At 43.8% G+C, this 15058-nt stretch overlaps 1 protein-coding gene across 4 annotated transcripts in view; it reads right to left on the minus strand.

The window, feature by feature from the left end:
• LOC518623 (glycine-N-acyltransferase-like) overlaps positions 1-15058 on the minus strand; it is a 51875-nt gene that overhangs the window by 19333 nt on the left and 17484 nt on the right. For all 4 annotated transcript variants that reach the window (XM_059874732.1, XM_024975276.2, XM_059874731.1 and 1 more), the window contains 2 exon segments: positions 6812-6938; positions 4187-4358 (listed from right to left, as the gene is read on the minus strand). In XM_059874732.1, the coding sequence (XP_059730715.1) occupies positions 4187-4358; positions 6812-6938 (299 nt within the window).

A 15058-nucleotide genomic window follows, 5' to 3' on the forward strand; every position in this document is an offset into this window, starting at 1 on the left:
AAGTGAAAAGCAAAGGAGAAAAGGAAAGATATAAAAATCTCAATGCAGAGTTCCAAAGAATAGCAAGAAGAGATAAGAAAGCCTTCTTCAGCGATCAATGCAAAGAAATAGAGGAAAACAACAGAATGGGAAAGACTAGGGATCTCTTCAAGAAAATCAGAGATACCAAAGGAACATTTCACGCAAAGATGGGCTCGATAAAGGACAGAAATGGTATGGACCTAACAGAAGCAGAAGATATTAAGAAGAGATGGCAAGAATACACAGAAGAACTGTACAAAAAAGATCTCCACGACCCAGATAATCATGATGGTGTGATCGCTGACCTAAAGCCAGACATCCTGGAATGTGAAGTCAAGTGGGCCTTAGAAAGCATCACTATGAACAAAGCTAGTGGAGGTGATGGAATTCCAGTTGAGCTTTTCCAAATCCTGAAAGATGATGCTGTGAAAGTGCTGCACTCTATATGCTAGCAAATTTGGAAAACTCAGCAGTGCCACAGGACTGGAAAAGGTCAGTTTTCATTCCAATCCCAAAGAAAGGCAATGCCAAAGAATGCTCAAACTATCACACAATTGCACTCATCTCACAGGCTAGTAAAGTAATGCTCAAAATTCTTCAAGCCAGGCTTCAGCAATATGTGAACCATGAACTTCCTGATGTTCAAGCTGGTTTTAGAAAAGGCAGAGGAACCAGAGATCAAATTGCCAACATCTGCTGGATCATGGAAAAAGCAAGAGAGTTCCAGGAAAACATCTATTTCTGCTTTATTGACTATGCCAAAGCCGTTGACTGTGTGGATCACAATAAACTGTGGAAAATTCTGAGAGATGGGAATACCAGAACACCTGATCTGCCTCTTGAGAAATTTGTATGCAGGTCAGGAAGCAACAGTTAGAACTGGACATGGAACAACAGACTGGTTCCAAATAGGAAAAGAGTTCGTCAAGGCTGTATATTGTCACCCTGTTTATTTAACTTCTATGCAGAGTACATCATGAGAAATGCTGGACTGGAAGAAACACAAGCTGGAATCAAGATTGCCAGGAGAAATATCAATCACCTCAGATATGCAGATGACACCAGCCTTATGGCAGAAAGTGAAGAGAATCTAAAAAGCCTCTTGATGAAAGTGAAAGTGGAGAGTGAAAAAGTTGGCTTAAAGCTCAACATTCAGAAAAGAAGATCATGGCATCCGGTCCCATCACTTCATGGGAAATAGATGGGGAAACAGTGGAAACAGTGTCAGACTTTATTTTTCTGGGCTCCAAAATCACTGCAGATGGTGACTGCAGCCATGAAATTCAAAGACGCTTACTCCTTGGAAGGAAAGTTATGACCAACCTAGATAGTATATTGAAAAGCGGAGACATTACTTTGCCAACAAAGGTTCGTCTAGTCAAGGCTATGGTTTTTCCTGTGGTCATGTATGGATGTGAGAGTTGGACTGTGAAGAAGGCTGAGTGCTGAGGAATTGATGCTTTTGAAGTGTGGTGTTGGAGAAGACTCTTGAGAGTCCCTTGGACTGCAAGGAGATCCAACCAGTCCATTCTGAAGGAGATCAGCCCTGGGATTTCTTTGGAAGGAATGATGCTAGAGCTGAAACTCCAGTACTTTGGCCACCTCATGCAAAGAGTTGACTCATTGGAAAAGACTGATGCTGGGAGGGATTGGGGGCAGGAGGAGAAGGGGATGACAGAGGATGAGATGGCTGGATGGCATCACTGACTTGATGGACGTGAGTCTGAGTGAACTCCGGGAGTTGGTGATGGACAGGGAGGCCTGGCGTGCTGCGATTTATGGCGTCGCAAGGAGTCGGACACGACTGAGTGACTGATCTGATCCGATCCCATTTCATTCAGCTTATGGTTTCCAATTTCTCCATCTCTGTTTTTTGTTGTTCTTTCTCTAGCGTTTACCAAGTGTAGTAGAAAATCTTTCCTATACTACATATACATCTATATACATTCAGTTCAGTTCAGTTCAGTTCAGTCGCTCAGTCGTGTCCGACTCTTTGCGACCCCATGAATCACAGCACGCCAGGCCTCCATTAAGCATGATATATATATTTTAGAAAACATGAAGTTTTGCTGAGATAAATATTTGACATTTTTGGTTCTATTTGTTTGACTAGGTATGAATAGAATGTTAGATTTCTAATTTATATTCACTCAAAATTTTGATATAGTTTCATATATTCCGGCATCTAGTATTATTGCTAAAAATCTAGAAAGTTTATTATTTTGTGACATTTAAAAAATTTGAATGAGGCTTGAAACTTCTAATTCAATTCTGAAAATATAAATAGGTATTATGTTGTAAAAAAACAACAGGAGATTAACATGTAATACAGTATTATTAAAGTATAGATTTTATTCAAATTTTACAAAATTTTATGCTAGTGTCTATTATTTATTTTCATACCTTATTCTAGATTCTACATTGTGTTTAGTTGCACTGAGTAGCTTCAGCTGCATGCAATGAACTTTGATAAATTCCCTTTTTATTCTTTTACTAATATTTTCTAATTTTCCTTGTCATGGTTTCTTAGATACACTCATCATATAAAAGTGGACATTTAATTTCTAATTACATGGGTTTTTTAAATTATCCTTGATATTAAATATTAATTTCTTATTTAAATGCTTTCTTCTCTGCAATCAACCTCTGTGTTTTTTCAGTCTTTTAACCTTTTTGAAGCTTTCAATGGCTAGGTCAAAGATCTCTCTCAGTAAATGTCCCATTGCATTTGAAAACATGTGGGTTATTTTCAAACTTCTTTAGATATTGATTTTGAACATGATTCCACAGTGAGAAGAGAACAGACTCTGTACGATTTCAATACCTTTAGACCATGAAACTTTCTCACCTTGTTATATATCCCTGGATATGTCCCACTGTCTCCTCGTTTATAGTCTGTGGGAACTTGAATGGAATTTGTACCCTGCTGCTGTGTGAAAATTGTATAAATCTTAATTATGTTGAATTGGTTTATAGTAATTTTCAGGTCTACTATATCCTTCTAATTTTGTGTCTATTCATTTAGTAATTTTTAATAGTTTGATGTTGAAACTCCAACTAAAAATCTTAGTTTATCTACTTAAAAAAATTACTTGTAATATATAGTGGCACAATAGGTAACTTTGTTCTGTACTTTCCAAGTCCCCTGTAAATGTGTCATCGTACTGTCATAATTTTAAAAATAAAAACAATTTTTAAAGAGTTAATGATTAGGATCTGTGCAGCCACAGAAACAGAACAGCTGTTGACTTAGAAACTGTTAACAGTTTAGACTACAGCCTGGCCAAGTAGCCGAATCAGGGAAGTGACATATAGATAAAGGCCTGATGCACATTCCCAAGCCGTCTTTACAGGAAGCAGACCCCCTCCAGATGAGCACTTCTGACCGCAAGAACATAGACCCCAGACTGGTCAAAACCAGAAGGTTGATTTTGCCTGTAACTTCACCTGATGGCAACCAGAGAACTGCGCACAAGGCAATCGTGCTCTCTGCAGCCCTCCTGCTCACACTGCCTTAGAACCCCTTCCCTGAAAACCATTGAGGAGTCGAGTTGTTTGAGCTCGAGCTGCCCATCTGACCCTGGACACACTGCTCCCCTCACCCCATATAAGGAACCAGCTCCCCACCCTCAGCAAGCAAGCAAGGGAAAGCGTTGCTGGTTTTCACCCCTACCTGCTGCAGCAGGGCGTCAGTGAAGCTCTGCCTGAATTTCTTGTCGGGCTTCTAATCAATGTCTGTCGCTTGGAGAAGGCCAAGCACCCTGGTCAGTATCAAAGTCACGAGTCAAGGAATGCCCAGAGCCACCAGGAGAAGAAGCAAGGATGGATTCTCTCCTAGGGGCTTTGAAGGGAACATAGGTTTGCCAGCTCCTGGACTTGGGATCCTGGCCTCCACAACCAGAAGGATAACTTTCTGCTGTTTGAATCCATCCCAGTCCGTTGTGTCTTCTTGTGACCGTCTTAAGAGACTAATGCGCTGGCTGCTTCAGTGGTAACAGATATGACGTTTTTGGCTCTGTTTTGTTTTATCCTGCCATGTGGCTTGTGGGTGCGATTTTAACTACTTCTCAGACCAGAGGGACTAAACCTCGGCAGGCAGTGGAAGTGTGGAGTCCTAACCGCTGGACCGCCAGGGATTCCCCAGAGCAGACTCTGTCAGACTTACCTGGATTTGTGTTTACCACCATCGCCTGACACATTTTTTGCCTCCAGCAGAGAAGCAGCCAATTTCTTTCCGGGCTCAGAGGCCATATAGAGAAAGCACTGTGTCTGCTTGACCTTGCCTGATTTAGTAGCTGCAAGATTTTTTATCACGTCATCCAGGCTGGACTGTGAACCTAGATGGAGGAAATGCAGAATCATATGACATATCATTGTTCATTTAAACGTCAGGAAAAAGCTGTCCGATGACTGCAAGGTTTGTGGGTTTCGAATGATTAAAGTTTGTGGGTTTCCATCATGAAAAGACCTCTATGGGATAATAGTAAGTCACTCTCACATTTAAAAGAAATTCATTTGCAAAGTTGAAATAGGGACACAGACATAGAGAACAAACATGCAAACTCCAAAGGGTCAAAGTGGAGGATGGGATTAACTGGGAGATGACTAACGAGAGCATACCATAGAGCACAGGAAAGTACTCGGTGCTCTGTGGTGATCTAAACAGAAAGGAAATCCAAAAAAAGGGGGTGATACGTGTGCATACATACGGCCCAGAAACTGATGTAGCAGTATAAAGCAACTAAACTCCAATTACAAAAATTAAAACTGGGATAACACTACAATTCCTGAACACATCAGAGTACAGGTATGCTCATCAAAGGAGATGAGGTGAAGATAATAACCAGCATTTATTGAATTTATTTAACAATTCTATGCTGTAGGTTGTTGCTATAATGGTCCCAGTTTTTTCTTCTTCGCTTTCTGGACTGTTTTCTGCTGACCTGACTTCTGGGATTGGCTGTGAAACTCGTTTGGGCCAATGGAGCAATGGCAAAGGCGACTGAATAAGAAGCTTGAAAAGTGACTATGTGTGAAGTTTGCCTTTTCTCTCTGCTCTTAAGAACCTTGGGTGACTTCTGTATATCACCCAAGCCACTTCACTGGCACAGCCAGTAGCCAGTACAGACGAAGCCAGCGTTAACAGCCGGCCTCCAGATTGTGGCTAACTTAGTCCTGCCAGTTCATGGGCAACCCCCAGCTGACTGCAGTCACATGGGGTGAACCCAGGAGAGACCAGTGGAAGAATCACCCAGCTGAGTCTCGCACAAACTGCTGACCCACAACATGTGAGCTAATGAGCGATTGTGTTTTGCAGTCACTACTTTGGGGTGGTTTCAAAACCTGACTGATAAAACCAGGCATAGGGCCATTTCTTATGCAAGATCTCACTTAATCTTTAAATAGCCCTATGTTTGGGGGACTACAATAATTGCTATTTTTACTCATCAGAAGACTGATCCACAGAGCTGTTGTTCCTTGTCTTAGACCACACAACTACTAACAGGCCTAACAAGCTCACAACTTCAGCTAATCTGACTCCAGAGAACACATTTTTTTTTTTTTTTTTGGCTACATTGTAAGGCTTGTGGGATCTTAATTCCCTCACCAGGGATCGAACCTGGGTCCCTGGCAGTGAGAGCACAAAGTCCTAACCACTGAATGCCAGGGAATTCCCAAACATATTTGTAGTCACTAAATTCCTCCTCTGTAAGTATGATATATTGACACACCATGGAGGTGAGGCAGAACGGAAGCTCTGCTCCCATATCATCGATCCTGGAATAAACCATGAATTTTTGTTGTTGTTCAGTTGCTAAGTCGTGTCTGACTCTTTACGACCTGTGGACTGTAGCACGCCAGGCTCCTCTGTCCTCCACTATCTCCCAGAGTTTGATCAAATCCATGTCCATTGAGTTGGTGGTGCTTTCTAACCATCTCATCCTCTGCCACTGTCTTCTCCCTTTGCCTTCAGTCTTTCCCAGCATCAGGTCTTAATTCCAATGAGTTGAATCAGGTAGCTGTGAATTTTTAACTATTAAGAAATTCTATTGCTCGTGATTTCCCGTGTAAACCCCATACACAACAGTCTTTAAGTTCTAATTCACTACTGTTGGAGGAGGTCATCAAGAAGACATGTGGCCCTTGACTCCGGAGGCAACTGGAGGCTCCCCCTCCCTCCACTGTCCTTGGAACAGGCCTTCCACTTGCCTTCCAGAAACTGCTCCAAGGACACAGCCTTGAGATAGAAACGTGGTGTTCACATATCTGGATTGGGCACATGATTAAACCCAGATAAGGCCACTATATACATTTTTAAGATTTTTGCAGGCAGATGAGGGGATTCCCTCATCCTGCAGTCTCCCAGGACAAGCCTGGAGGTAAGTTCTCCTGCTTATTAACTTGCCACCCGCCAGTCTGGAGTGTCTGGGATTGCAATAAAGATGTAGAAGGCGTGTGTGTGTGTGAGTGTGTGAGAGGGAGTGTGTGAGTGTTAGTCACTCAGTCATGTCAGACTCTTGCAACCCCATGGACTGTAGCCCACCAGACTCCTCTGTCCCTGAAATTGTCCAGGAAGAACACTGGAGTGGGTTGCCATTCCCTTCTCCAGGGGATCTTCCTGATGCGGTGATCAAACCCAGGTCTCCTGCATTGCAGGCAGATTCTTTACCTTCTGAACCACCCAAGAAGCCTGCTATGGAGGATACAGGGGTGTCACTCCAGAGGTAAAGGGACCCTACATATCCGACACAGGAGAGTCCAGCAGCCTGCCCACATCCTGGCCCCTTACTTTGAATCTGCAGATGTTGCTTCCAGTTGATGACTTCTGGCGAGCCAAGGAATTCCTGACATTTCTTAGGGTCCTTGGAGTAGACTTGATAAGTATTGGTGTAGTGATCAAGGTCATCTGTCATCTCCTGTTTGGGTCAGGAAAGTAGAATCCACCAAAATGCATCTACTTAGTGAATGCCATACTAGTTCTCAGTGTTCCGTTATATTATGATATTTTAAAAATACTAAAATATTAGCATTTTTTGTTGTATTGATTTTATTGAAGGATTATTTACATTATGAGATCAAGTCAAGAACTCCCTTATTCAATTAATAATTAAAAATGTCTTGAACACAACTACTTCCAACTCAGTTATTGCTCTAAATTTTCAAACCTAACAAAAATAATCTATTTAAAATTACTTTCCACCCCTCCACGAAACACATGAAGAAGCTTGCAAAGGGACTGAGAGCTGAATCTTGCTGTTTCCTGCTGCTCTTGAGAACCCTGAGGCTTCTGTGTGTGCCCAGTCCACTTCCATAAGTGTGGTCAATAACAGCGAAAACCAAGCCAGCAGCCATGGCCAGACTTGGGACTGCGACTTACCCAGTTCTACCAGCTCAGTAAAATGACAATTGAGAAGCTAAATATTTGGCCAAAAGAATACACCCCACTTTAGGGCAAAGATGTTTAGATTATGTGGGCTATGAACATGCCTTTATTGAAACAGAGACAGGCAACAGGTCAGACGATTCTTCTATACATTGTGAAACCAAGAAAAAGATGATGAAATCGATTTGCTTTCTTTAAAAAATACTCAAGGGCTTCTCTGGTGGTCCAGTTAAGACTCCATGCTTCTGCTGCAGGAGGCATGGGTTGGACTGGGGGGCATGTGTTCCATCCCTGGTTGGGGAACTAAGATCCCACATGCTGCACAGAATGGCCAAAAAACAAAAATCATGCTGTTGTAAAACCAACAAAAATCCCATCGGCAAACAAGCGTACTCATTTAAGTGTACCTAGTGAAATTATTAAAACGGACACAGGAGGATAAAGGAATAGATAAGAGGAGAAACTTCCTTTACCTAGTGAAGAATCGGAAAGCTTTTCCCCCTATAACTGGAAAATACGACACACAACTGCACTTGCAATTCAGCAAGGGTTACTTCTGATCAAACTGTATTTTTAAGAGTAACGCCACCAAAAATGTCCGTATAGGAGACCCCAGCCTCTGTCCCTCACAAAGATCAATAATTAGATCAATAATTAGGTCAATTTTGCCTACTACCCACACACATAGAAAAAGCTATGAGAGAGCCCTGGAGTCCTGCAACACAGGAGAATTAAAAAAAAAAAAATTGAGACTAGCTGCCCCCAAAGAGAAGAAAGACAGTCCCATTTCGCCTGCATCATCCCATTCACCAAGCCAGCATTGCCCAGTGCCAAGAGGGAACTCCCCAGCTAGAAAGAGCTCTCTCTCACCAAGAGAGGAAGTACAGGATGAAGGGGCAGCTTCCTCAGCCTTCTAGAGCACCACACCAAGGTCCCACTCCAGTTTCATCCCACCCAGACTGGCAAAACTGAGATAAATAGAGGTGGTTAGAAATGAGAAAGAAGTGCAGGGGCCACCAGTAGCAGCCATGTAATGGGGGTGATGCACAGTTCACCCTGACCTGCTCTGCAGGAAAAGCCAGCAGTTTTTGCCCCTGCAGAATTCAACAGTCAGCATCGGACCACCTGCAGACATCAACAAATTTTGCCCCACCAGTATTCACATACTCTGTCAGCCACCCAAGACCCTCCTCCCACCCTCCCCGACCGGCTCCTACCGGAACCAGGTCACCGAACCCACAGTCAGCTCTGCAGCTGCATGAATACAAGCTGACATCCACCACCCAGCACACGTTGGGGGCTGGCCCCTCCAGCTGTGTACTTGCGTGCCACTCAACAGGTGACTGTCACTGGCCTCCACTGCCATTCGCACAGTGAGAGACAGACTGTGCAGTCATGAGAGAGCCCATTCATAGCTAGGGTCCCCACAGCTGTCTGTGGGCCTGGATCGGGCCTGCACCCCTGCACTGACCTGCAGCTGACCCCCCCAGCTGCCTGCCTGCATGCCCCCATCCCCAATTGCTGTGCCCTCATGGCAAGACCCAGTAGACACTGTATTGAGTGCCAGCGAGGCCCCCCACGGCTGCCAGTGCACCTGCAGTTGGTCCTGGCCCTGCTGCCTGCCAGGGCCCCCACTATCACGTGCCTGTTTGCAAACGGCCCAGCCACTACCCAAGAGTCTGCCGCTGGCCCCCACAGCTGTGTCTGAACACACCACCGATGGCAGCCACTACCACACCTGCCCTGGCCCATAGCCACTGGACTTGGAGGCATCATTGAGGACCCCAAAGGCCCTGAAGCCACTGTTGACCCCCCTGAAATGCTTACCAAGGATCACACAGTTGTCAGTGTGGATCCCAGTAGCCTGAGTGGAAAAGCCATCACCCCCTAGCCCTGAAGACCAGTGCCACCACAAGCCCCTGCACTCAGTGCCCTGCACCGCTAGACCTGGGGCCACAGCACGTGCTAGAGAGCCCCAGAAAGGCACTCAGTCATGTCTGACTCTTTGTGACTCCGCGGACTACAGCCAAATCTCTTCTGTCCATGAGATTTCCAAGGCAAGAATACTGGACTGGGTAGCCATTCCCTTCTCCAGGGGATGGAACTCGAGTCTCCTGCATTGCAGGCAGATTCTTTACTATCTGAGCCACCAGGGAAGCTCCTACCCATGAGAAAATTTTCCCTTACCAAAGTCAGTCCATAAAGTATGGAAGGTTGTTTCTTCAAAAGTTCAGGCACCTATGCAAGGATATAGGGCTCATAAAGAACCCGATGTGAAGAACTGACTCCTTGGAAAAAACCCTGATGCTGGGAAAGATTGGAGGCGGGAGGAGAAGTGGACAGCAGAGCATGAGACGATTGGATGGCATCACCGACTTGATGGACATGAATTTGAGCAAGCTCCAGGAGTTGGTGATGGACAGGGAGGCCTGGTGTGCTGCAGTCCATGGGGTCACAAAGAGTTGGACACAACTGAACAACTGAACTGAAAAAACCAGCGAAATATGAAACCACCAAAAGAATACAGTAAACCCCAGCTCCAAAGCAATGATACCCAGGAATTTCCTAACAAAGAATTCAAAATAATTTTTCAAAAGATGCTCAGAGAGCTGTAAGAGAACACAGAAAAATAATTTAACAGCATCAGGACAACAATACAAGAACAAAATGAGACATTCAGAGATGGAAAACATAAAAAAGAACCAAAGAAAACTTTTGAAAGTGAAGAATAGTAGGAGTACACAGAAGAATTCAGTAGAGCGCTTCGACAGCAATGTAAACCAAACTGAGGAGAGAATCAGAGCTCAGAGTTAGACCAAGTGAAATTATCTAAGTAGAAGAGCAAAAAGAAAAAGAATAAAAGACAGTGAGGAAAGCCTGTGTGACCTATGAAAGTGAAGTGAAAGTCATTCACTCGTGTTTGACTCTGCCACCCCATGGACTATACAGTTCAAGGAATTCTCCAGGCCAGACTACTGAAGTGAGTAGCCATTGCCTTCTCCAGGGGATCTTCGCAACCCAGGGATTGAACCCAGGTCTCCTGCATTGCAGGTGGACCCTTTACCAGCTGAGCCACCAGGGAAGCCCATATGCCTTGAATACACCGAAATTAATTTCATGAAACTCCTTATCTATAGGATACCTCAAAAGAACCAATTTGTGAATTTATTAATTTCCAGAAGTAGAAGAGACGGAAAGAGGGAAGAAAGTTTGTTTAAAGAAATAATGGCTGAGAACTTCCGAATTCTTGGAAGAAATTTGGATATACAAGTTTGAGAAGCTAATAGGTCACCAAACAACTTAAAGAGGAACTCACTTAGATACATTAGAATAATATTGTTGAAAATCCCTTAAGGCGGCTATCAGTCGATGTCTCAGAGACCTTGCAAGCCAGAAGAAAATAGGGCAATATATTTAAAGTGTGGAAAGAAATAAACTGTCAACCAAAACTACTTTACCTGTCAAATTTGTTCTTCAGAGACAAGACAGACTTTCACTAACAAATAAAAACTGAAGAAATTCATCACCCAAAGTCTTGCCTTATAAGAAATGTCAAAATGGGAACAGTTCTCAGAACAGTTCCAAGTAATCCTCTTAAAATAGGCAGAGGAATTGAATAGACATTTTTCCAAACAAGATATACAAATGGCCAGCACATACATGAAAAAGTGCTCTATATCACGAATTAGCAGGTAAATGCAAATCAAGACCACATACACAGCAGAACGGTTATCATCAAAAAGACAAGAGATAACAAACATTGGGGCGGGGGGCAGTGGTTTGGAGAAAAAGCAACCCTCGTGCACTGCTGGTGGGAATGTAAATTGGCATAACCACTTTAGAAATGGTATGGTGGTCTCCCCCCAAATTTAAAACAGAACTGTCCTAGGAATTGGGAATCCCATTCTGGGTGTGCATCCAAAGGAAATGAAAACAGGACCTGGAGGAGACACGTGTGCTCCGTGCTCAATGCAATGTTATTCCCAATAGCCACGACATGGAGACAACGAATGAACGGACAGGGAACATGTGGCATGTCTGGCAGTGGAACATCAGTCAGCCTGGAGAAAGAAGCAAATCCTGCCGTTTGTGATCCGTGGGTAGACCCTGTGTGCATTGTGCTACGTGAAATGGGCAGACAGAGGAAGGCATGATGTCTTCCGTGCGTGCATTTTAAAACACTTTATCACAGAAACAGAGGTTCCTAGAGGCTGGGGATGCCCAGGAACGGGCAGTGGGGAAATGTTGGTCAAAGGGCACAAACTTCCAGTTATAAGACAAATAAGTTCTGAGGATAAAAGGCAGAGAACGAGGACCATAGTTCAGATCAGATCAGTTGTTCAGTCGTGTCCAACTCTTTGCGACCCCATGAATCGCAGCACGCCAGGCCTCCCTGTCCATCACCAACTCCCGGAGTTCACTCAGACTCACGTCCATCGAGTCAGTGATGCCATCCAGCTATCTCATCCTCTGTCGTCCCGTTCTCCTCCTGCCCCCAATCCCTCCCAGCATCAGAGTCTTTTCCAATGAGTCAACTCTTTGCATGAGGTGGCCAAAGTACTGGAGTTTCAGCTTTAGCATCATTCCTTCCAAAGAAATCCCAGGGCTGAGCTCCTTCAGAATGGACTGGTTGGATCTCCTTGCAGTCCAAGGGACTCTCAAGAGTCTTCTCCAACACCACAGTTCAAAAGCATCAATTCTTCGGCGCTCAGCCTTCTTCACAGTCCAACTCTCACAGCCATACATGACCACAGGAAAAACCATAGCCTTGACTAGATGAACCTCTGTTGGCCAAGTAATGTCTCTGCTTTTGAATATGTTATCTAGCTTGGTCATAACTTTCCTTCCAAGGAGTAAGCGTCTTTTAATTTCATGGCTGCAGTCACCATCTGCAGTGATTTTGGAGCCCAGAAAAATAAAGTCGGACACTGTTTCCACTGTTTCCCCATGTATTTCCCATGAAGTGATGGGACCAGATGCCATGATCTTCGTTTTCTGAATGTTGAGCTTTAAGCCAACTTGTTCACTCTCCACTTTCACTTTCATCAAGAGGCTTTTGAGTTCCTCTTCACTTTCTTCCATAAGGGTGGTGTCATCTGCATATCTGAGGTGATTGATATTTCTCCTGGCAATCTTGATTCCAGCTTGAGTTTCTTCCAGTCCAGCGTTTCTCATGATGTACTCTGCATAGAAGTTAAATAAACAGGGTGACAATATACAGGCTTGAAGAACTCCTTTTCCTATTTGGAACCAGTCTGTTGTTCCATGTCCAGTTCTAACTGTTGCTTCCTGACCTGCATACAGATTTCTCAAGAGGCAGATCAGGTGGTCTGGTATTCCCATCTCTTTCAGAATTTTCCACAGTTTATTGTGATCCACACAGTCAAAGGCTTTGGCATAGTCAATAAAGCAGAAATAGATGTTTTTCTGGAACTCTCTTGCTTTTTCCATGATCCAGCGGATGTTGGCAATTTGATCTCTGGTTCCTCTGCCTTTTCTAAAACCAGCCTGAACATCAGGAAGTTCACGGTTCACATATTGCTGAAGCCTGGCTTGGAGAATTTTAAGCATTACTTTACTAGTGTGTGAGATGAGTGCAATTGTGCAATAGTTTGAGCATTCTTTGGCATTGCCTTTCTTTGGGATTGGAATGAGAACTGACCTTTTCCAGTCCTGTGGCCACTGCTGAGTTTTCCAAATTTGCTGGCATATTGAGTGCAGCACTTTCACAGCATCATCTTTCAGGATTTGGAATGGCTCCACTGGAATTCCATCACCTCCACTAGCTTTGTTCTAGGCCCACTTGACTTCACATTCCAGGATGTCTGGCTCTAGGTCAGTGATCACACCATTGTAATTATCTGGGTCGTGGAGATCTTTTTTGTACAGTTCTTCTGTGTATTCTTGCCATCTCTTCTTAATATCTTCTGCTTCTGTTAGGTCCATATCATTTCTGTCCTTTATCGAGCCCATCTTTGCATGAAATGTTCCTTTGGTATCTCTGATTTTCTTGAAGTGATCCCTAGTCTTTCCCATTCTGTTGTTTTCCTTTATTTCTTTGCATTGATCACTGAAGAAGGCTTTCTTATCTCTTCTTGCTATTCTTTGGAACTCTGCATTCAGATGTTTATATCTCTCCTTTTCTCCTTTGTTTTTCGCTTCTCTTCTTTTCACAGCTATTTGTAAGGCCTCCCCAGACAGCCATTTTGCTTTTTTGCATTTCTTTTCCACAGGGATTGTCTTGATCCCTGTCTCCTGTACAATGTCACGAACCTCATTCCATAGTTCATCAGGCACTCTATCTATCAGATCTAGTCCCTTAAATCTATTTCTCACTTCCACTGTATAATCATAAGGGATTTGATTTAGGTCATACCCGAATGGTCTAGTGGTTTTCCCTGCTTTCTTCAATTTCAGTCTGAATTTGGCAATAAGGAGTTCATGGTCTGAGCCACAGTCAGCTCCTGGTCTTGTTTTTGCTGACTGTATAGAGCTTCTCCATCTTTGGCTGCAAAGAATATAATCAATCTGATTTTGGTGTTGACGATCTGGTGATGTCCATGTATAGAGTCTTCTCTTGTGTTGTTGGAAGAGGGTGTTTGTTATGACCAGTGCATTAGTCTTTGCCCTGCTTCATTCCGTATTCCAAGGCCAAATTTGTCTGTTACTCCAGGTGTTTCTTGACTTCCTACTTTTGCATTCCAGTCCCCTATAATGAAAAGGACATCTGTTTTGGGGTGTTAGTTCTAAAAGGTCTTGTAGGTCTTCATAGAACCGTTCAACTTCAGCTTCTTCAGTGTTACTGGTTGGAGCATAGACTTGGATTACTGTGGTATTGAATGGTTTGCCTTGGAAATGAACAGAGATCATTCTGTCGTTTTTGAGATTGCATCCAAGTACTGCATTTTGGACTCTTTTGTTGACCATGATGGCTACTCCATTTCTTCTGAGGGATTCCTGCCTGAAGTAGTAGATATAATGGTCATCTGAGTTAAATTCACCCATTCCGGTCCATTTCAGTTCGCTGATTCCTAGAATGTCAACACTCACTCTTGCCATCTCTTGTTTGACCTCTTCCAATTTGCCTTGATTCATGGACCTGACATTCCATGTTCCTATGCAATATTGCTCTTTACAGCATCGGACCTTGCTTCTATCACCAGTCACATCCACAGCTGGGCATTGTTTTTGCTTTGGCTCCATCCCTTCATTCTTTCTGGAGTTATATCTCCACTGGTCTCCAGTAGCATATTGGGCACCTACTGACCTGGGGAGTTTCTCTTTCAGTATCCTATCATTTTGCCTTTTCATACTGTTCATGGGGTTCTGAAGGCAAGAATACTGAAGTGGTTTGCCTTTCCCCTCTCCAGCAGATCACATTCTGTCAAATCTCTCCACTATGACCCAGCCCGTCTTGGGTTGCCGCACTGGCAAGTCTTAGTTTCATTGAGTTAGACAAGGCTGTGGTCCTAGTGTGATTAGATTGACTTGTTTTCTGTGAGTATGGTTTCAGTGTGTCTGCCCTCTGATGCCCTCTTGCAACACCTACCGTCTTACTTGGGTTTCTCTTTACCTTGGGTGTGGGGTATCTCTTCACGGCTGCTCTAGCAAAGCGCAACCAATGCTCCTTACCTTGGACGAGGGGTACCTCAC

Source organism: Bos taurus, chromosome 15, assembly GCF_002263795.3.
Source record: "Bos taurus isolate L1 Dominette 01449 registration number 42190680 breed Hereford chromosome 15, ARS-UCD2.0, whole genome shotgun sequence".
Taxonomy (NCBI): Eukaryota; Metazoa; Chordata; class Mammalia; order Artiodactyla; family Bovidae; genus Bos; species Bos taurus.